The sequence below is a fragment of the Tyto alba genome, unplaced genomic scaffold, assembly GCF_018691265.1.
Source record: "Tyto alba isolate M040663 unplaced genomic scaffold, T.alba_DEE_v4.0 Super-Scaffold_2, whole genome shotgun sequence".
Taxonomy (NCBI): Eukaryota; Metazoa; Chordata; class Aves; order Strigiformes; family Tytonidae; genus Tyto; species Tyto alba.
This window is the reverse complement of record NW_024881282.1, coordinates 12,495,718-12,518,850: the sequence shown is the minus strand read 5'-3', so window position 1 is coordinate 12,518,850 and position 23,133 is coordinate 12,495,718. Positions and strand designations below refer to the sequence as shown.

General features: G+C 43.9%; 1 protein-coding gene across 2 annotated transcripts in view; it reads left to right on the top strand.

The window, feature by feature from the left end:
• Window positions 1-8,882: 8,882 nt before the first annotated feature.
• MTMR2 (myotubularin related protein 2) overlaps window positions 8,883-23,133 on the top strand; it is a 64,679-nt gene continuing 50,428 nt past the window's right edge. The window contains exon 1 of one of the 2 annotated variants that reach the window (XM_042792608.1): window positions 8,883-9,166. In XM_042792608.1, the coding sequence (XP_042648542.1) occupies window positions 9,078-9,166 (89 nt within the window). In that variant the 5' untranslated portion in view covers window positions 8,883-9,077. Of the gene's footprint in view, window positions 9,167-9,205; window positions 9,620-23,133 lie in introns of those variants that run through there. The other variant, XM_032990876.2, reaches the window with a different exon arrangement.

The following is a 23,133-nucleotide window of genomic DNA, read 5'->3' as shown; positions in this document are numbered from 1 at the left end:
CAGTCCCGTCACACCACTCTGGGGACCCCATGAGGGACAGAGGGGTGCCATCCCTGGGTAGGAAAAAAAGAAAACAAGGTTGCATTAGGCTTCTCTCTTCTCCCTCCACATTAGTGCCAACAGATCCAGCACTAAAACTTACTTCTCATCCTTCCCCTTCCTTGTCGGGGGCAGGAATTGCCCAGCTGAGAAACAAGGGCTGTCATCCTCCACACACAAACTCCCCAACAGTAGCGAATGTCCCTCTCAGTCTCTCAGACAAATTGCAGGGACATGAGGCCCTTGCCTTTCAAGGGCAGGAAAGAGGATACTGGATTGTATTCATCCTCCTTATCTTTTGAGCCAAACACAGACGACAGCAATCCTTTTCAAATATTCCAGACCCAAACCACACAGACATGCACAGATGAATGAGGGTATTGGGACCATCACAGTCTCTGAGCTACAGTTCTGAAGGCTCAGGGGTCACTGACTTCAGATGATAATAAGGTGACTTACTACACCCATATAAGATAATTAATGCTTGGGTTTGGCCTTCACAAATTGTAGGAGTTTGTACATCAGCACTGCATCAGAGTCTTGCTATGCACAGTAGAAACGGTTGACATCCAAACGCTGGAATATGGCCAGGAATGGCATATTTGGAGTTGCTCGTGAAACCTGAATTTAGCCACACTTATATGCAGGCATTAAACAGATTTTTAACTACACGGTCCCATTATGCTTCTTGTTCTGAACCTTTGCTGCATCCAGCACAGAGAGGGGATGTCTGAGTGGGATCCATTCAGGTTATATGGGGAAATTTAAACCAGGCATTTCCTGACTTTTGGTACACATGGAATTGTAGCCTAAATATTTCTTTCATGCATTAATTTGATAAATACAGCATAGATTTTACTACAAAACAAGTGATAAGATAGACACAAGCTAGCTGCTATTTGCATGATCTGAAACTGGCATCAAGAAGTGGGAAGTGGTGTTCATGTCTATGAGAATGGTAACAGTAATTGGTCCTTCCAACTAATGCTAAAATTTAGAGTCTGAGACCACCTGTAGGACACTGCATGTTGTGCACTTCCCTGATCAGCCACTTGCTATCACCTTCCTGGGAGAAGCATGTACCCCCTCTTTCAGCTGTCTGGTGCTCCTAGAAGCATTGACCAATGTCCTCATACTGGGTGTATAATTGCCTTGGAGACTATGAGAAACAACTCCCTGGGTAGGTCCACACTGATAAATAAAAAGCAGTCAGTGAGAGATGCTGGCCATGAATCCAGGTGGAGAAAATTGGCTTCTGCTCACACCAGAACCAGTTCCTTCTGGAGCAGTCTGGCACCATCCACACTACATTGAGCCTGGTTCTCCCTTGGCCCCACTATGGCCCCAAGATGTCATCTTTATTTTGGAGGCTATTTCAAATCAGCATGTCTGCTACAAAGGGAGACCCACCAGAGAGGTGTTTTCATGGCAGGAAAGGATGGGTATGCCTTGCACATCTGGAGGTGTGGCAGGAGAGCACTGGGCTGTCTGAGAAGGCACAGCTTGCTGTCGATGTGCAAGAGGCTGTGTAGGGTGCAGGGAGCTCAACCTGGTACAGTCCCATCACACATCGCCTTTTGAGAGCCATCACTGGGGCAAGCTCCCTCTTGAAGATCATTTGTCTATCTGTAAATCTGAAAACGCAATGTGTCTTGAGGACAGCAGATTGAAGCAGACTTCCCACCCTAGATGGTAAGCTAACAATTAAGTAGTGCGAGTACTCAAGGCTTCAGCACTTAAATTTGCTCCTTGTGTCTCTTATTTGGTATTATGGACAACTCTGTGATCTGTCATATCCAAATTATCATACCATTGGAAATGGCAGTAAGTTTCCTCCCTTGCTGTATCCAGGGGCTTAATGTGTCTTCAGTAGCTTCCTGAATGTTTTCTTCAGCAAACCTACTGCAGATAGGTTGCTTACACAGAGCAGATAATCAAACACCTCCCAAATACTTCATTTTTATTGCACACACTGTTAAGCCTCAACTCCCCAGCCCTTTCATCACTAGAGCTGAACACCCTATTGCTTCTAAAAGAAAGTCAGACAACTGTATGAGCCTTCCACATAGCAATTTGAGCCATCAAGGTAAATAAAAGTGAAACCAAAAGGTTTTCCTTAACATAAAAAGAAGCATAAATGAGATAAAATCAAGTATTCCTAACCATTTCCCTAATTGTAGCTATTAAATACATCAGCTGTAGATTAAGATCTCATTTTGAGAAATCTGTGTGCATATACACAATATAAAGACAGTATTACTTCAATGTAGACATAAAATTACCTGTATTTAAAATTATTGTTTCTTGAAAATTGGTGTATAAATCAGGACTGTAAAATAAAGATTTGAGATCCAAGATGTACAGAGACTCTTACCTCTGCTGTGGTGCTCTGATCCCAGAGGGCAACTGAGCACTACGCAGCCATTCACTCACCCCTTCCTCTCAGGAATGGGAAGGAGAAAATGAAGCAAAACGGCTAGGAATCCAGATACAGTCAGGGAGGGGTGGCTCATCCATTATGGTCACAGGCAAAAGACAGACTCATTAGAGTGAAAAAAAGATCACTTTAATTCAAATGCTAACAAACACAACACTTAACAGACAAGGTGGGGACAGTGAGAAGTACCACCACATACAAAAACACCTTCCCCCCATCCCTCCCTTCTCCCCGGGCTCAGCTCTGCTCCCAATCTCTCTCCCTCCTCCCCCAGCGGTGCAGGGGCAGGGGATGGGGGTTACAGTCAGCTCGCTGCTCCTTCCCGCTCGGGAGGTGGGGTGAACCCTGCCCATTCTCTCCCTGCTCCATATGGTTCCCCTCTCACTGCAGACAGTCCCCCACGGACCTTCTCTGGTGTGAGTCCTCCCCACGGGCCGCAGCTGTTCCCGTGCTGCTCCGGCGAGGGCCACCCCCGCGTGTCCTCCCAGCACAGAACCACAGCAGCGGGGGCTGCTTCTCCCCTCAGTCCTGGCCTCCTTTAAGCACAGGCGCCTGTCCTGGAGTGGCTTTCTCCACAGGCTTCAGGTAATTCTCTGCCCCACCGCAGGCCTCCGTGGATGTGGGGCGGCCCTGCCGTCTCACCACGGGATACAGGGGGGTCTCTGCTTTGGCGCACCTCCCTCCCCTTCCTCCTCCTTCCTTCCACTGACCTCGGTGTTCGCATAGGTGTCCTTCTCATAACTCCTCCTCACAAGTCCCCACCCCCCTGCCAGGTTCCCCTTCTTAAACACATTATCGCAAAGGTGCAGCCACCGTCACTAATCACCTTGGCCTTGGCCAGAGGCGGGTCTGACCTGGAGCCGGGGGGAGTTTTTGAGAAGCTCCTCACAGGGGCCACGGCCGTATCCCCCTCCCCTGCTACCAAAAACCCCAACACAGAAACCCAGCACACCTGCATATGAACACCTACTCACATCTTAATGAGATTGCACAGTACAAGTGCCAAGACCTCAGAAAATCACCCTCCTAATGGCTGACAATACCAAAACCAATTCTTGCCCCAATGTCCTTCCTTTCTGCCTGATCACTCTACAAGTTCTGGAAATAAATGTATTTCCAGAACTGGTGGTATAAAAAGTGCCAGAACTTTCAAATTTACCTCCTGTGAGTAATTCTTACTTCATGTTTGCCAGATTGGAGACCATTTCACAGATGGCAAGGAGCTGCTGAAGTGCTGCAGTCCAAACCTGTAGACAGCCAGACAGCTGCTGTGATGTATTTAGTCCTTCAGGAGGAAAGATACTATACTATGTTATTTGAAGTGACACTAAAAATTGGTCTTCTAAAAATGCAATATGTTTTGCAGCATGTAATGGAAGTCCTGCCCCTCAGGCCTGAGGAACGCAGCACGCAGCAGGTAAGGCAGCCGTGTGCTCTCCAGAACAGGGTGCCTGCTCCTTCAGACTTCACAGTCTGCTACAGCACTGAAGTACTTACCTTGTCAGCCTTGGACTGCACTGGTATCATTGCTTAGCTATAAGCAAATGCATGCTACAGTACATTGCAATAAATCAGCATCTGCAGAGGCCATTAAAAATTAAAAGCATAAGGCAATTAAAAGCTGGGTGAAATGCCTGACTCCAGGCAGTGGTCTGTACACACTGAGCACACATTGGGATGGATCCTGACATACTCATCAGCTTGTCTGATATTTAATGCCTCACTGCTCTGCAAGCAGCCATGAGCTGGTGGTGGGGGTGAGGACAAGAAGGCACTACACAGGCAGAGCAGCAAGCAGAATAAATATTCTGCCCATCAGAAGTGCTCTGTAAGCAGGTAGTAATCTGTAGCGGGCAGAATTAAGTCCAGGTTGACTCCAGAACTTCACATCTGTAATACTTTGCACCAATATCTGCATGACTGTATAAAACAACCCCAATCAAATGACAAAACACTGCAGAATGCTATCACAGCCAATAAAGGACCATGTCATGGGTGTGCTAAGGTGACCACTCTGATCATTTTAACCTCAAGGAGAGTAATCTTGGAGACACAGTGACAACTTCAGTGTAGCTGTAGGTTCCTCTCTTGGTTTTGACTAGTTTCCAGCTTTGATGGCACAGGCATCATGCATCAGTAGAACCAAATCTGTGCATGTGCCCCATGACCATCTTGTAACAGATGTTCTTGCAACCACAGGCAGCTCTAGCTCCAAATCACAGCCACAGCACGTTGTTCTTCATCAGCCTCTCTGCATGTGCCAAAGCTCTCGCTGTTTCTGACCTCATACTTTATCAGCTGATGGAGCTTGACAAAAGGAACACATGCCACCTCCAGTGTGATTTGATGATCATATATCACAGTGGGATCTCACCAGTGACAATCCGTCCTTCCCAAGGCACTGAGAATCTTTTATCAGCTGCCCACTGCCCTTAAGCTGTACATCAAGGAGACAAGAAAATGTAATAAATCTGAGAACCATTTTAGTGAATCAAAGGGAGAGACAAGGGTGTCTCTGGTTGTGTGGTTTTCAGAACAATTATGGGACTGAGTCATGCTGCAAATTTGTTGGACTCACTGATGTGGACTACTAGAGAGGAAGGCACAGTGTGTGAAGCTGCCATTGCTATGAATTATTTAATGTGCTGGCTAGCAGGGCACAGAAATGTATGAGTATAGTGGGGAAAATATGGGAGATTCATAGAGCTCCAGCAAGGAGAGCTAGTTTTAAGATGGATATGATTTTAATGTTGGGGCTGTAGTGAAGGGGGCAAGGCAACCACTTTCAGAAGGGCTTCGGGCTCTCGCTCCCTTGTTATTTATAGGTCTTTCAAATAACCGTGTTGGTGATGGGGAAGAGGGGGAGAGAGAGGAGTGTCTGATGAGCTGTACCATGTAAGGGCAGGTTCTGACAAAGACTGCAGCAGAGGAGCATGCTTTCTTAGAGAGAATCATTTGAGCACATGGTCCTGCTTCATGGTCTACCCTTTGGCCACCGCCGAAGCATGGTTCCTGCTCTGCTCTGGCACCTCATGATCCACGTACATGTATCAAGGAGTCACAAACCATGGCCAAGCATCCCCACAACACCCCTACGAGCAGGTTGTGCCAGGATGCCTGGGATGTGTGACTGTCCCTAGCCTTGGGGAGCACTGTGCTCACAGTGTGAGACATGACAGACCTGTGTTTGGCTACACAGCAGCAAAGCCAGGAAGTCCCAGGGATGAGAACATCTGGATTTGTAACATCCGGCACATTCATGGATCAAATACCAGATGTAGGGTCTACCCATAAACACGGAACTATAAACCCCTTACTTAACAGACACGTAGTTTAAATACAGTGGACACAAATATTATCTCCCTTTCACCCTGAAAGACTGAGGCAAAAGTTTTACTTCCTCTCACTAAATCATGTTTGACATGGTACATAAAATTATCCTTTGTGCTGTATTTACCACAGCTTTGATAGGTAGCTTTGACCCACTTTTAAACACCTAAGAAAGCCAGGCTATGTATTTAATACTTCTTATGTGCTATAAACAAAAGTTACAACCACTTACAATTTCAGAAAGTATTGGAGGATGTCTGCTTGTCCTTTACTTGGAAAGAATCTTTCACACCTTTGATTCAACAAAGTTCCTTGTCATTCTCTCTTTCAGGATATCATTTACCTCAGCTGTGTCAGGCATCGAGCATTAAAGATGAACACAGATAATTTTATTACTTATCCATGACGTTACTTTTCTTTTACTGTTTCCTGTCTTCAAATCACAAAACAGCAGAACATTCCCTCATAAAAAAACCCAAATGATGATACTTGTAAGATAATGGCAAAGGATGTGGCAAGCAAAAGTAGGTTAACAGACTGAACTATGCTTATTTTGCATCAGTTATAAAACAGTCTTCTGAATTGTTCTTAATTGGTTTTGGTTATGTCAGGGCCTTTATTTAATTCTCCATCACTTGTAAAAGCCCTGAGGTAACTCACTTCACAGAGAGAAAATTCTGACTGACTTTGAAAATGTGGTATTGTTGAGCAGAGAGACTCACTGAGCAGACTGCTAGTTTCTTTCAGCAGCAGGAGAGATCCAGGAGGTGATTAGCTTTGTTCTCATTTACAAAGCACCAGTGGGAATTTCTAAAAGGTTTCACAGGCCCTGGGGATAAGGCCAAGAACAAAACAGGGGAGTGAAAAGCAAATAGAGCACTTCATCAATAAACTACTTAGAGATGCCACATCAATAGCAAATTAGGAAGAAAGGAAGGCACTCTAATACTTTCACACAGCAAAGGAGGTTTATATATTGGTTTTATTCCTACTTGACTTTTTTTTTAAACAGCTGCACCTCTATCAAAAGCTAAGTTTAGCATAGGGAATAGAGGTAATATCAACTCACGACAACGCTATTTGATAAGATTTGAAAGGCAGGCATGCACTGCTCTGTGCTAGTTCTACAGCACTGACCTCTCCCAAGGGTTACTACCATCAGGAACTCCATCCTCGTAAGGCTGGGAAAAGAGCCCACCAGTGGGAAAAGCCTACCAGGACTGTGTGACTGCTTACCAAAGACGCAAAACTACTGCTGCTACAGCACCCCCTGCCCGCTCGCCTCCGAAGAGGACATGGTCTGCTTGCCCAGACATAGGTGGGGATGGAAAGCTAAAGAGGGGGGGAGAGAGTATCTCATTAGCCATTAATAAATGGTACTTCCAAAAGGTTTATTGATCCTAACTAGAGAAAAAAAAAATCAACAGTTAAACAATTTTTACACCTGGGACAAAATCAGCACAGGTCTATCAATCTTTTTCATTGTAATAATGTTGAAGCATTTTGTTTGGATTTTAACACTGCAATAAAACTCCAGGAATTAGCTTTTAAAATTATTATTATTTAAATCTCACTTCTAACCAGAAACTAGTGTTTTTATTTTAGAAAAGCCATCACAAAGTACATTTTCTAGGCTGAAAAAAAAAAATCCCACCACTAGATAAACTCATTTGTCAATTTAGAAACTTTTTGTTCAGAAGATTAAAAATACAGAAAAGCCCCCTGCTTCAGCAAAGCTGTGTTTTCAAGTTTAAACCAGCTTCAGAACCATCCCATATCACACTTTGCTCAACAGCAGCCAAGAGACACTGAAGGGAAAAGCAACGGAGGCAATTTCACAGCTGCATCGTACAGTCTCCAGTGGGGCTGCTGCAACCCCACTTCAGCATCCCGCTCGTGTTCACAGGCTTCTGCATGATTTAAACTGCTCTGGAGTTACACTCTGATGACAGGAACAAAACGGGAAACAACAGAGATACATCAACTAATTTACTCCTTGGAACACAAAGAGGGATGACATTTCAGTAACCGTTTTACAGCCACAGAGTATTAAAATGTTTAGATGATACAGGGTTTATGCTGTTTTGAGGCAGAGTTTCGAATGGAGAGGTCCATTTGGACTGATGCACCTGAAACCCGCTGGTCTCTTTACCAACAAGCAGGCCTTACTGGAACCTACCTACCTACTAACATGTCCCCAGCATTTCAGTTTGCCTCATGGGATTTTTGGCAAAACAGCTGTGCAGTCGGAAGACACCTTCATGCTGGGTATGGGAGGCTTAAAATGCAATTCCCCAGTCTTTATAAGCAATGCCAAGAGCTTTTCTCTTGCTCACCAAGTTGCTCCAAGAACTGAATGTACTAAGGCTCTTCCTGCAGAACATTTGATATCGAGCTGTGACTGCAAAGCTTCCCGGGCACAAATTGTCACGTATGCATGAAAGCTTCAAGATATCTCCTCTCCCTGCAAGCACACAGATCTGTGCCAGCACCCTGCAGACATCCGTGATTCTGACCGGCCACGTTCCACAGCTCCTGCCCCATCCAGTTGAAGGATAAAGTCAAAGGGGATTCTTAAGCAAACACGGGTAATTAAAAATTTCAGGAACACAACTGTTTTTTATTACAGGTGTACAACCTAACACAACAGTGGGTCTCAGGAAAGCCTCTAACAGGTTAGGCTAACACAAGTAAGATGATTTCCAAGGGGATCTTTGAGAGAGACCATTTCCTTGCTTTTAGAAATGACACGGTGCCGCCGGGAGGGAACCCGGGAGCTGCCGCCTTCCCTTGGTTTTCAAGAGGCTAAAGAGGGAGATCCTGGCCAATTCTGTACCCGCATGAACAAATACCCCCACTCGCTGGCTGCCTCCCTCCGCCTCTCGCCCCTAGGCTGCAGGGATGAGGGACCGCCCGGCCCCGGCCAGGCTCAGCTTGCGGGAAGGGAGGCGGGGGCGCGCCGAGGGAAGGCCGGGCACAACCCCCTTCCCCTCCCTCAGGCGGCCGATCTCGGCAGCCCGCCCTCCTCCCCCGCGTCCCTCAGCCCGGCGAGGGGAAGGGGCTGGCGCGGCGCCCCTGCCCCGCTCCCTGCCTGCCGGCACCGCGGGGCTGAGGGGACGGGAGCGCGGGGAGGCGCCGCCGCCGCCGCCCCGCCTCAGCCCGCCCTCCCCGCGCGGCACGCCGGGCCAACATGGCCGCTCCCCGCCCCGCCGGGCGCTCGCCGCTCGGCTGACGGACAGCCGCCCGCCCCGGGGCCGCCCCGCCGCCCGGCATGGAGGAGAGCTCCAGCTGCGAGAGCCTCGGCGCCGGGCGGGCGGCGGCGGCGGCGGCGCGGCCGCCGAGTGGCGACTCCCTCTCCAGGTAACGGCCGCCGCGCCATCGCCCCCCGCGGAGGGCCGGGCTGCCGCTGCCGCACCGCCGCGGGGCTCGGCGGCTCGAGGGGCCCCTCCTCAGTCCGGAGGGGGAGGCGAGGGGAGGGAGAGGGCGAAGAGGGGTCGGCAAGGAAAAGGAAACCGAGGGGATGGAGCTGCTGCCATTTTCTCCCTCCGCGGGCAGGAGGCTCTGGCATCTCCCTGCCGGCGGGGTGGCCGTGTGGGGTGTCCCGGAGCTTGCGGCGGCTCTGGGGTGAGGTGCGCGCCGGCGGGCGTGGGCACGGCGCGGCTGCGGCCAAGCCGGTTTCTTTGACAGGCGTTTAGTCAGGGAAGGGGGTGCCACCCCCACCAGCCTTTTGATGAAAAGCTCTCCAAATAACCCCAGCCGTGCTACCCGCCTTTGGTACGTGCAGTCAGTGGATTGGGGAAATCAACAGTACAGGTGAGCTTCTCCTGGAAGGGAAGGGTGGGCACCGGATTTGTTCCTGCACACTGTTGTTCCCAAGCTAGGCCTTATTTCAGTAACAGATTTCCTGGGGTGTGTTGAGCATTTGTGATTTTGTCCTCACTTTTTTTTTGAGAGCTTGACTTCAGGGTCTGAATGACATTCAGTGCCATGTGGGTAATTTCCAAGGTCTTTAAGCAACAGAAACTGAAAGGAGACTTTCATGTTTCTCTCACCCTCCATAGTCTATCGGTGAACTTTGAATTTTGGGACTTGAAAGTACATCTCACTTGGGCCGTGCGTTCAATGCAGGAGAGTGCAGCGTGGTAGCACGGGAAGCTGCTGGCTGATGGACCGGGGTGGTGACATGGGAGGCCCTGGGTTTCATGGTAGGGCCTGGGAACTGGATGACCTGATGGCTGAAGGTTATTTTGTCCCTTGACATGCCCAGGTTACAGGATAACTCAGGCTGAAGGGATCTCAGCATCCCTCAGTCCAGCCTCCTGCTCATAGCACAGACAGCTCTGAGATCAGATCAGGCTGCTTGTGGCTTTTACCCAGTCTGGTCTTGAAAATCTACAAAGATGGACATTGCACAACCTCTCTGGGCAGCCCATTGCCATCTCCTGGATACTTTCCACCTCAGCACTGGGGCTGCTCTTTGGTTCCAGTCTCTGCTCCAAGGCTCCCCCCCAGCCTCCCCTCACAGGCAGCTGCTGCAGCCCCACCATCCCAGTGGCACTTCCCTGAACTCCCTCCAGCTCATCGTTGTCTTTCCTGCATCGGGGGGCTAAAACCTGGATGCAATATTCCAGAAGCACTCTAATGAGTGCAGAGTAGAGGGAGATCCTTCCCTGGATCTTCTGGCTCTGCCTCTGGTCTTCCAGCCCATGATGCTGGTGGCCTCTTTGCTGCCAGCATCTCTGTACTGCCATGCTCAGTTTTTCCCCAGCAGGACCCCCAAGGACTTTTCTGCAGAGCTGCTCCCCAGACAGGCATTGTCCAGTTTGTACTCCGGTTTCTTAATTCTTGAGTCCTTCATGAATCCTCATCCGCATTTCACCCTCCTTCATCAAATTGTTCTGTTTTATGCTCTCTGTATTGGTTTCCTGGTGCAGTTTACCTGTGCCCTGCCAGATGCCTGCAGGCCTCTTTCCCCTTTACTTCACTGACCCAATATACTCTTTGTTTTCCCTCTGCATCAGCTCGGCCAACTTGGACCCATCTGGAGGTCAGTCACTGTAAGAGACATTGGCCTGTGGACACAAAAGAGAACTTAACTCAGAAGAGCCAGTGGCTACACGGAAACTCCTGTTCAGCCTCTCAGCAGTATGCCCTGCACAGATGGAACTCTTGGGAAATTGAGAGGATAAAGTCTGTTTCTGTGGAACATGAACAAGGCTATGTTCTGCAAGCCCTGAAAAGGCCCAGACCTGAACAGATTTCTTGGGATATAAAAAAGCTTATCCAAAAGCTTTCAAACTTTCAAGTCTCTGCTCCAACATCTAGAACTCATAGCCAATTTTTTTGATGTATTACAAACAAAAGACATTTTTCTCTAGCCTGGTGCTGGAAATAGATAAATGTTTTTCATCTGTAGTCATTAATAAAAAAAAACCCAAATCTTGAGTTGCTGTGTGCTGTGAGACTTTTTAGTTGAAATGGTTAAGATGAGGGCAAAATTTATAAGAAAATAAAATAAGGTTCTTGTAATGGGAGATGCCTGGTGACCTTCAGAAGGTTTATCACCAGCTTTCCCTGGAAATCTAGTGATACTTATGCACAAGTAAATAATTTTCCTATGAATTGGACTGTAGCTACATTTTCCTTTTTTTAATATTTTTTTTTTTCATTAAAGCTGCACTGCAGTCTGATTTTATGCATCAGAACAATCCCTCTGAAGCTAATGGGACTATTGGTATGTGTTGAAACATACCTATTTTCATATCTGTGATTGTGGTCTAATAGCTAGACCAACTTTGAATTGTTAACCTGTGACTGTGGAGATGTGACACACTTCCCCTAAGTGATTTTTTTAAAAAAGAAAAAGTTAGCTTTGGGGGTGATGTGAGGAGCACAGTGAATTGTGAGGGTGCTGTCATCAGTTTTTATAATCCATTTAATTTAAAAGGAACAAAAAATGAGTAGAAGGACACTCATCCTAGATTCACAGTTACTCAGCAGTGTGAAACCTTATTGAGTTGTAGTTAACCAAATTGTTTTATGCACATAAGGTGCTAGTATTAATATATATGGCAAGGCATTTTTTGGATTCTTTCAGCTCCAGCTTGGAAGTTAAGCGAGTGTCATATTTCTAGAGCTACTTAAGATCTAACTCCTCAGGAAGAGGTGCTTGATAGAGTTTACTTATACTTAAGGTTGTGCACATAAATACGTGCCTTGAAGAACATATATACATTTATTTGTCTTTTAATAATGCACGTGAGATATGGCAATAATGACATTTGACAGTGAAAGTTGCTTTGATATTTTTAATAGACCCTAGTAATGTGAAGTATGTGTGCTCCCCAGGTAAGATATGGGAGTAACTAAGTAAGTGTTACCTATTTTCTTTCCCAACTAGAAAAATATTTGAAAAACTCTTTAAGACTCACAGTATAGCTGTTTGTACACAGTAAAAAATCTCCATCTCTATGTGGAAATAGAGTTAGTTTCAAATGAGCAGGTCACAGCTAATTAGCTCAGCTGCCTTCATAGTTGTGCTGAAACAGCTATTCTGCTTTTCAAGTCTAAGCTGTCTCACCCAGTGCTGGTTTTGGGTGGCACAGCACTGGGTCCTGCAGCACTCCGTGGTTTCCAAAGGTCAGTATTTAGGATGGACTTTCCTCTTGCACCCTGTTCTAGTGGGAGACAGATGACCATGAGGCAACTACTCGTAAAGAGCTGTGGTGGTATTTAACTGTCAGCTTGCAAGGAGCACTTATGTGTCTGCTGTGTCAGGCCTGGAACAACCTGTGAGACACAAGGAGGAGTGAGGTAAAACACAGATTTTAATGTTTATGAGCTACGGCACAGTTATGTCCAGCAGAGCAAGCTTTACTCACTGTTACGGGCTGCTTTTATATCTGTAAAATGGCCTGGGGATCCTGGGTGAGTGAGTGATAAACAGCTTTCAGCTGTGCTAGTTAATCAGACTTCTTTAAAGACCACTCTTAAAGTGAATTTGTAGGTAGTTGTGGGTGGGTTTTTTGTTTGATTGATTTTTTTTTTTTTTATTTAATTTGAAGTTGCACATGGATGTCCTGACCTTTGGAATTCAAAGTAACAGCCAACAAAATTCTACCATAATCTTTCCTTTTGTGAAAGGAAAGCCAGATAGAGCCATGTATGACTTCAGCAGAACATGTGACTGTAGGAAAAAGGTGATGTCAAACTTCAGATATTTACTTTTCATTAAAAGCAATTAGGCATTTTGCTCATGTAGTCTATGTGATTATGCGCCGTAGTTTCTGAATTAACGTATATCTTTCTGTATTCCTGTGAAATGTTATCTGAAAAAGCATATGGCAGTCCATTCTGAACAACAGTCCAATAAGATACCTAAAAGGCTTTCTGTTAGGTCTGCTAAAGGTAAATTTGTATTGCCTGTGCAAAAGTGTGGAGGTGATTGTACTGTAAAGAAACTGCTGTGGAGTTGTCAGTGATATTTCAACCTCAGTATAAAATGAGAAAGAGATAAGGCAGTGGGCAGATGTTTCCTGCCAGCATGACTGTAGCAGTGTTTGATGTTACCACTTTCTTGTTGCTTGTTACCACCTCTCTACTGGTGGTTATCATCCACAGAGTTCTGCAGACACAGTGCACTATGCATTGCACTTTTCCTGGACATATGAGAATAATCTTGCTCCTTGTCTTTATGTTTCCAGGGATAACTCTGAAAACATAAACTCGGTGTAAATCAGTGCAGCAAGGTCTGTTGAAGCAATAGCTCCGTGAGGTATGAACTCCCCCCTTCGTCTCAAATAAGGTCCTGTCAATACCTGGTCTGATTTAAGGCTTTGTTGAAGGAATTCCTTCCCCACGGGTGAGAGTGATGCTGGAAGGAGTTGGGTCTGTAAGCTGTTGGCTGAGGAGGGCTTGCTAGCACCACATTGCTACCAGATGTATGAGCTTTGCTGATAGAGTTGTTTTGTGATGAGTCATTGAAGTCAGATTTTGAAAGGGAAGATTTTTGCCAGTTCTGGTGTTCAGTGAAATGTGAGTAGCTGTCATTTTCCTCATGGGCTTTGAGAACACTTCTTGCATTTGATTTTTTATATGTGTGAAGTGGATTTCTCAAGAATTGTTACCATTAGAGAGAAGTACGTTGCTGGCTGAGTGTTGATAATGAACTGGTTTTTGCATCTGAGAAACTTAACACTATGCCTAGAACCAATTAGCAACTCCAGGCGGGCTCATTAATTTTAATATGTGAGTGATAATTTATAATACTTATTTGCAACTGAAGTCCATTCTGAGATAGTTTTTTTGTGTACTGTATATTGTGAGGATAAAGAGCAGTTTTGCCGGCATATATGTTTGCAAAGTGAGGAGAATCTTTTATTAGAGTCTGAGGATTTGGGGCAGAAAATAAAGAAAGTAACATTTAGTCAAAAAGACTCTAAGAGCTTTTAATTTACACAGTGCACTTGTGAAAAGAAACCATTACCTTTGAAGAAGTTGGGAATTGTTTTTAGTAGCAATCTTTGGCATACGTTTCATCTCTTGCATTCAGCAGGAACCATTCCTACTTCTCTTGGAGTGTGAAACTTTCAGTCTTAGAAGTTTTCCTCTGTCGGACACGCTTGCATTTCTTTGTCCAGGCTCTGACCATTCAATAAAAGTGTATGTGTTTGGTTTTTAAGTACATTTTCCATTTAGGAATATAAAACACAATTGATGCTTACATGTTTCTTGTATTACAATTAATGTTATATTGCTGTTTAAAGGCCTCCTAGGAATTTGGGGTGCTGTGGTTCTAGCTGCTATAAAGGTACAGAAGGCAGTGATTTCTGCGCTGACGAGCCAGGGACCAACTATTTAAATGTGCTTAAGCCAGGACTAGTCTATTTTAACTAATGCCTGGTAGGTAATTTTACTAAGCTCTTGGATGTGCAGTTGAGTGCTGAGACTCCTTGCTAAGAGATTGGGTGAAGAGCGAGGAAGCCTAAGGATGAGATGAAAAACTGCTGTGGAGACATGAAGCAACATCTGACAGCTGGTGAGGAGTAAAGCTAGGCTCAGAATATGACTCTCTTGGGTCCTATCAAGCACTGTCTTTTCTGAGGAGAGATGGTAATGTTATGTTGACTAACAGTCAACTAACTGCTAGACAGTTTTGAGTTGTACACATAGTTCCTTAACTGCAAGCTATTTACAACAGAGACACAATTACAGAACCTGAATTTTAAGATTGAGGATGACTTGACAATGTCAGATTGCACAATTCCTATCTGTTACATGATTGTATTTCTGCTGTGACTTCAGTTACAGGTTAACGCCTGTCTCAAACATATTTTGTTATCTTTTTTTCTGATATTTTATCGTCTTCCTTCCTTTGCTAATTGTTTTATAGCTCATGTGCAAAGGCAAGAACTGCATTTGGAAAGGTCATAACACCTCTTGAATGGCTCAGCAAAGTCAATAGTCCACAGCTTCTTTTTCATTAATCTTTTTCTGATGACCTGCTTTACTGTTACTGGTTTTTCAGTGCTGAGGGTATCAGGTAGTGTAAAAAGAGACCTGATCCATACACCAGAGGGCTTACTTTACCAGAAAGCTTAGTTGAGACAAAAAACAGCAAACACACATTAGAAATGCATCAGAAACTTTCCAGAGGTATTGTATCCAGAGGATAAGGTATTACATACAAGGTGTAGTTGTAAAACAGGACATGGAAAAAGTAGTCTTGTTACTTCTCCATAGGAGGCCCATTCCACCATGAAGAAGAGGGTGACAGCAAGTTAATGAAGCACTTGGTTTGTAGAGGTGCTTGGGATAACCCAGGGAAGTGAGAATACAGAAGGGACACTGTCACAGTAATTGTTCCCATCTTCATTTCAACTAAAAAACATCTGGCTCTTTTATAACTCCTGTAACTGGGAGCTAATTGAAGAAAAAAAAGTGAAAGACAACAACAAAAAAATCAGTGGAACTTTTCGAGTATTTGTTTTTCCTTTTCTGACCATCTGTAGTTTCTTTTGCCAGACAATGTTCTCACTCAGTAATTTTCCAGTGATTTAAAGGTAGTTCTTTTCCTTGCTTCTCTTGCCTCTCTGCTCCATAAATTCTTTTCCATTGCTTTCTAAACCCTGATATATTTGATGAAGAGAAAGTGTTAGCTGTTTTCTAGTCCATAACCCCTTCAAGGTGAGGTTCTACTCATTTTGTTAGCTCTGTACAAGTGCTCCCACTTTACAGACTTGGCCTTTCTGTAGTCTTCTGGCCATGGCTCCAGAATCAATACTAGGTCACCCAATGGTTCAAATTTGATCTGGGTCAGGTGTGGGTATGTGATCATATTTCTGCTGAACTAGTTAGAAAAACATGACTTTATGGATTTTTTTTCCTTTGTTCTGGGAAGAAGGCAACACCTGTTTAGAATAAAGCAACATTTTTATCTGGATTTATTTACTGTGAGGTAAGGAGACTACATGCCCATACAAAGTGTTACACACAAAATCTTGTTCACGGGCAAAAAGACAGCACATCTTTATATAGCAAATAATTTATTGTTAATGTAACTGAAATTTTGGAAGTCTAATCATTATTTGTTCAGATGCAATTACTGAAGAAAAAGAAAGAATAATAATACAGTTAAAACTGTTATATATAGTTCGTAGTTTCTACCTCTATTCCTGGTGTTACGCTCAGCCCTCCCCCGTTCCTCTGAGTCTCAAGGTTGCTGGTTTTATTCTAGTGGTAGTGGGTGTTACAGTGAGTTGTCAGCATCTGGAGTCCTTTGCTGGGAGAGGTATGAGGTTCATGTTGATGGTTTCTTCTTTCCTTACTGTAGAATCCACCTGGGATCAGTTTAGTATGTTTGGTAAAACAACTTTACACCTATCTCTTTCTTTACTGGTCTGCAATCCCACATTACATCTGACTTTTGCTATGTATGGTTGCATTTATGAGTATTAGATACTATTTCTTTGTTCTTTTTATTACCCCTAAGGCTCGTTTTGTCCAGCTCCAGGTCTGCATTTCTTTAACTGACCATTGGCAAGTTGTTCATAGACATGGTCTCCAGTGCCAAACCTGTGCCCCATCTCTTCTCATCCTGTGCCTGTACTCCTCTGTGCCACATCCTGCGTCATCACTTCTCCAAGCCTCTGCTATCATACTGCCCTGTTGTATTTCTCTATATAAAGCCAGTACATTAGTGGTAAATATCTCATTCTGTATAGAATAACTGCTTGTTACAACTATCTGTGCAAAACTGGTTGTACCACACACAAAGAAAAATATAGTAGATATAGGTAACTGGCCAATTACAAAAATTGCAGTCACAACTAAACTAAGTAAAACAAAGCTGCAGGCAGGCCAAGAAAAGTTCAGGCAAAGCAAGAGTAACAAACCTTGGTCCCAAGGCCTTGAAAATTCACTACAAAGCTTACGGTCTATGAAGAGAAATGGCAGTACTGAATGACAGGGCTAAAAGTTAGCCTAGCTATATTTTTCTGAAAAAAAATTTAACTGGTGGAGTGAGTATACATCCAATCATTGCTTAGTGTTTTGTGAGCAAAGTGTTTGATTTTTTTTTTTCCACTGACACAAAGTCCACTAATATCTGAATGACCGAGCTCCCAAACAACAGCCTCATTCACACCTCCTGTATTTAGTGAAAATAAAGCATTTTTCCAATTTTTATTGCTGTGTTAATAAGTCCTATTGTTGATTTCAGTTGATGTCACTGGTGTAAGATGGTAGTCTTCTCAAAGAGAAGGATCGCACAGATAGGTAGTAAGACTAGCCCCATCAGCTGTTTTTGGCTAAATCTGCCCACGAAAGACCTGGAGCCTGTGAACAAGTTGGTTACATATGGAAGATTACAGGGGCTGTCTGACTGCTGTGGAGAGCAGGTGCTGAAAGTAGGGGCAGGTCACTGAAACCTGTAGTACCAGAGATGAGCTGCTGAAGAATGACTGTAAGTATCAGTCATTGGAGTAGAGGTTGGTTTAACCAGCAGATGGGATATCTTTTAACAAATCAAAACTGATCAGCATCTCATTTGTAAGTAGAACACCTTTGATAAACAAATGAAAAATGTGCAATCTTCTGCTTACGTTTTACCAAGTTGACTTTTGGAATAGGCTGTTCTTGAAAATTCAGGCTGTGTCCTCTGTCTTGTTCAAGAATGAACATCCTACTTCTATACTTCAAAGGAGTTCTCACACCTCGTGAGAGAGTGCTTCCCAAGACTTTTTCCTCAAAGGTGAATAAACATGCTATCAAAATGATCATTAAATGCTGGGTGTGAAAAGAAGAATGTGGTGGGACTGTTTGTGAATGTGCTCAGGACTTGCACCATCAGAGTAGTCTTGGCCTTTGTTATCATCTGCTGGTGTACAGCTGCTGCCTCCAGCACCACAGAGGGACATCTTTAATCGTTTTTGCTAAAATGTATTCTGATTTTAGATTCCACTTTCTGCTTTGATGTTGCATAAAGAAAATACAGGCACCCTGGATGAGATTTGTCTCATCTTATTGGACCGATACAAATCTCTGCTAGTCTCTGGGTTTCTTTTTGTAGACAATGGGGAAGACTGAGTCATCTCAGTTTCTCGCTGGTGACTGTAAGGAGAGGCTACAGTGAGTAATTCAGATGTGACCACCTACACAGAACTCCCTCCCCATCATTGTGGTAATGACAAAAAGTGTGTTGAGTTTGGGTTATTCTCCACCCCAAAAAAGGAAGGAGCTATTTCTTAACTCACGTCATTCCTCTTTTTAATACGTTACCTAAATCTGTTTGCAACTGAGGATAGAGCAGAGATTTGTAGTTTGGTTTCCTAAACCCTGTTTTTTCATGTATATATGTATATCTGTCTAGTTTGTCCATTAGTAGTTTTTGTAACATTTGGACAACTTTAACCATGTTTGACAGAGGAATGAAAGTAATAACTTATGACAAGTTTTGCATTTAAACAAAGATGGAGATGGGAAGGGAGGTCATGTCAGTTTCTCCACTACAGAAAAATCTTGTCCCTTTTTCAACCCAAGGGAGTACCTAGATGAGAAAGATGTCACAAGTATGTGGAGATTCTCTTGGACGAGGCTTCTCTCAAGTTGGAGAAATACATTTTATATTCTCTCATTTTTGCATTTCCTTCTTTCCCTGTGCTTTCTCTGGTGCCTGCAAAAGGCTGTGTTCAGTTGGAGACAAAAAGCAAGTACCAACTTCTCTGCCACAAGACAGGATCTAGTTCAGATTGCCATATCTTCATGTGAAGAAGGTGTCAAAAACTACCCTGCCCTCAGCAGAGTCAATACACTCCACAAGTATTTCAACTGAACAAAGATAAGCGTCTACTCTAGGAGAACTGAATTGTCATTTATATTCCATTGCTGGGTTTCCAGTGACTAAGTGGGACCGTAAACAGTATCTACCACCTGGAGCTGAACCATCCAGACCTCATTGATCCTAGTCCTCTTTGAGTTACTTTGTTTTTTGCATACACTGATTTCTGTTTGAGGAAGCAGAAGTGTCAGGAGGAAGTGGGTGTGGGTGATTTTAGAAGATTAGCCCTCATTTTGGGTGCATGAGAACTGATGTGAGCTCATTCGAAGATTTCCTGTACAAGATTTGTGTGCCTCATTTTGTTGTAAGGTGGAAGAATTTGCAACTCCTTTGTTTTCAGCATGTACCCTACAACCAGACAGTGGGGTGAATGAGTGTGCAGAGCTCTTTGGCAAATCTGGGCCATAGGGAAATCAATGGCTGCTGAGCACTTTGGAAACTGGGCTTTGTATTTAGACAATAAAGGAGACTGAGTTCGTGGGGAAACCTGGTCCCAGGTATGAGTGTTGAACCTGGACACTTTGACTGATGGACCACAGTCTTCAAAGATGCTGGGCTGTCTGGAAGTTGTGACAAGATACAGGTGTTCAGTATTTCTGGAAACATCCTGTTTTGTCTTAGCTTGAATTTCTGGAAATAAAAGCCTCCAAATTGTTGAACACTTCTTTAACCTTGAGACTCTTCTAGGGACCAGTTTCATGCAAGGGCTGGGCTGCCAACAGAATATAGTTGTTCCCAGTCCTTTCTTGAGCCAAGTCTGGCAGAGCACACAGCTGCATGGTGTCTGTGAAAGCTTATCAAGGTGTTACACCACATCAGTTTTGCTAGGTGATACAAGACTCTCCAGATTGGCTGTATTTATATATTCTTTCCTCCTTCTTTTGATTTTTTCCTAGGATGGAGCACGTAATGTCATTGATGAGTAAATCATTGGTATTTTTAATTCCTGCGGGTGTTTGGCTTATTGGGGTGAGGGTGTTGTCTGGTGTGTGTTTGAAAGAAAATCAGAACATTTAACAATATGTATTGCATTCTAAGGTGTTTTTAAAATAGGGAAATAGGTAGGAATCTAAAGAAAAATTGAGACAGCACATGAACTGTGGGAAGTATACATATATTTGGTTAAACTATACATAACTGGTTCTTAGAATGTAACTAGAAATTAAGTCACTGCCAGAATACAAATAGTAAAAGAGAAGTTACATCTGTCTTTTTATCCAGTTCTCCTTTCTGTCCTAAGGTGAGTACTTACTAATGTAGGTATTGTTTCTATTTCTTTCCTTGATCAAGTTAATAGTTTTTTTCTAAAACAAAAACAAAACCAAAAACAAACCACAAACAAACAAGCAAAAAACCCAAAACAAACAAACAAAAAAACCCCAAGCAAACAAAATATTTTATGTCCTGTGTTGGTTTCCATTTTTTTCTGCTTCTCCTTGTTCTCAGACTCTGGAGTTGTTACTGTAACTTATCATGGAATTGTCTGAATTTGCATCAAAATCCTCATGGTTTTTTATTTGTATGTTCTTCTCTGACTTAATATATTTTAAAGGAAGGGAGTGGAAGTTTCTGTGGTGAATATAAATATTGGTAAACTGCAAGAGTGGTTTTGAACTGTATATAGGATTTCTATCATGACTCTTGCCTGCATTCAAAGTACCTCTGGAGACAGGTAGATGTTGCCAGCCCTCTTTCTCCTGTGGGGTGCAGTGGTAAATCCGAGGTTGCTCTGATGTAGGAGATAGCAGCAGCACCACCCAGATCTCTTACTTCTCTCCCACAAAATGTCCTGAGCCCTGGAATCAGCTTCTTCCACAGGTAGGGCTGAGAGACTCGGGTGGTCTTGTAGCACCAGGAAACACTTGGATTTGGATTCTTAAGTTGCCTTTTTGCTAGAGGCAGTCATGCTGCATGGAGAGCCCCTTGGCTGTGGTCTGCCCAGGCAGCTGCCTGGGCTCTTTGGGGAAGAAAGCTGCAGGTCAGGACATGTGCTGATTCATCATGGCTCAAGAGATCACTTGACAGATGTCCCGTCAGTGATCTCCCTAATGGCTTTCTCTCTATCACTGTGCAGCACTTCTTCAGCCATATGAACTCTGAGGTGCCAGACCTTCTCTCCCTCAGCCATGTCTTTTTGACCTAGAAATACTGTTTTCTTGGAGGGGGGACAGATCTTCACTTCTAGTTCAGTCCTGCCTTCTGCAGCATTTTATATTTGAAAACAAAGGCTCTAGCTCCTGAACAACCCCAAATGATCCCAAAAAGTATATCAATAACCTCATGTGTAGGAAGGCAGAGAGATGAGTGGGTGGGAGCATTGTTCTAGCAGGCAGCCTTGTTTGTGTTGACAGTAAGCAAGGTTGTGTTTTGAACCCCTCTTCACCTTATAGTCTTTATTTTCAGTGCTCAGGGTCTGTCCTGGTGATCGGAAACCCCAAAGCTTTGGGGCACAGACCCAGATGTACGCACCATCTCCGGGAAGTCTGTCAAACCTTTCTCCCAAGGCCTAGGGGCAGAGCCAGAGCGACTGGGCTGCCTTTCCATTGTGTCTCACCTGGAGGAGGTGGGTTGCTTGCCTTGCCCACCACTAACTGCCCAAACTCCTAATGCTGCAAGCAAAGGCTTTGTGCTAGTGGTGGATTTTGCAAGCCAAACATTTCCATTAGGAACTGGAATCAGACCAAAGTACTGGGTTATGAGCCTGCTTTCAGGATGTAGTAACTTGTTTTGGACACCAGATAGGGGCTGAAATTTAGTTGATGAAACAGAGGTAAAATGTCAGTTCCCTGGAGAGCTCTAATAACTTCTTGAAAAATATATATATTTTTTTTTTCCCTTCTGTTTTCTTCCTTGTAGCTGAGCACCATCCGATACCAGACTGGAACTAACTCCCCTTTTGTTCCCCTTGTGAATACAGATCACTTTGTAGTTATCTTCCATGTGCCGATCAGAGGATATCGGTTCAGGCCTCTGTTCTTCCTGTTTTTTACCTTCTGGATTGTTTGACTCACGAAAGCATGACACTGTGGGCTACTCGCTGTTATTAATTGCATGCTGCATTTTGGTTTGTCTTTGGGTGTTGGCCTTCTATTCTTGGAATCTTGCAAATATTTTAAACAATCACTCTATTGTTTAGCAAGTGCTCTACACACACTGTAGACCTTTTGTGAATTTCTGTTTAAAAAAAATAATAAAAGAATGAGTAATGGAGCATGAACGGTGCTTGTGACACTGTAGTCCATTGTGTAACTATTGAGAGCAAAATTTGCATTCCTAGAAAAGCTTGTTCACGGTCAAAATATAGGACATTCTCTTTATGGCTCATGGGAAAACATGTACTGTATATTCAGCTCAGGATGCTGCTTAGAAGGATCAACTTTTAAAAAATGACATTTTCCTCCCTTGGAACATTGAAGTTGGACTGAGACCCGGCTTTGCTTGGCAACAGAAGTGAATCTTTTTCATTCAGGCAAGTGGCATGGGGGGGCTATTTTAGGTCTGTCACACACATGCACAATGATTTGTTTGCTGAAATGGCTTCTTTTTAAGACGTTGTTAAGCTCTGACATTGCCAGCCCTTTTGAATGTAGAGGGTACATTATTATATTATATAACTGTCTGCCTCCTCCGAATGCCAGAGGAAGCTTGGCAGTTGGTGCTTTTATTTCTTTTAAAAGCATATTTGTTTATGGTTTTTCTCTCTTTTTTTTTTTTTTTTTTTTTTTTGTCTTCCCCTCTGAGATTTTTACAGGTCAAGCAGAGGTTAAAGTGGGATCTTTAAATGTTTAGAAAAATTGAGTTCCACGTACTTTTGAAATGTAGCAATTGTCTGTCCTGCGTCTGCCTAAGAGGGTACTGGGTGTTCAGAGGGGGTAAGGGTGCATCTCATGTATGCTATACGTAGTTTCCTTGGGTACTTGCTACCTAAGTAGAAAAAAGTCTGTTTTGATTTTCTGTTTCACTATGAAGAATGAAGATCGAGTCACTGCTT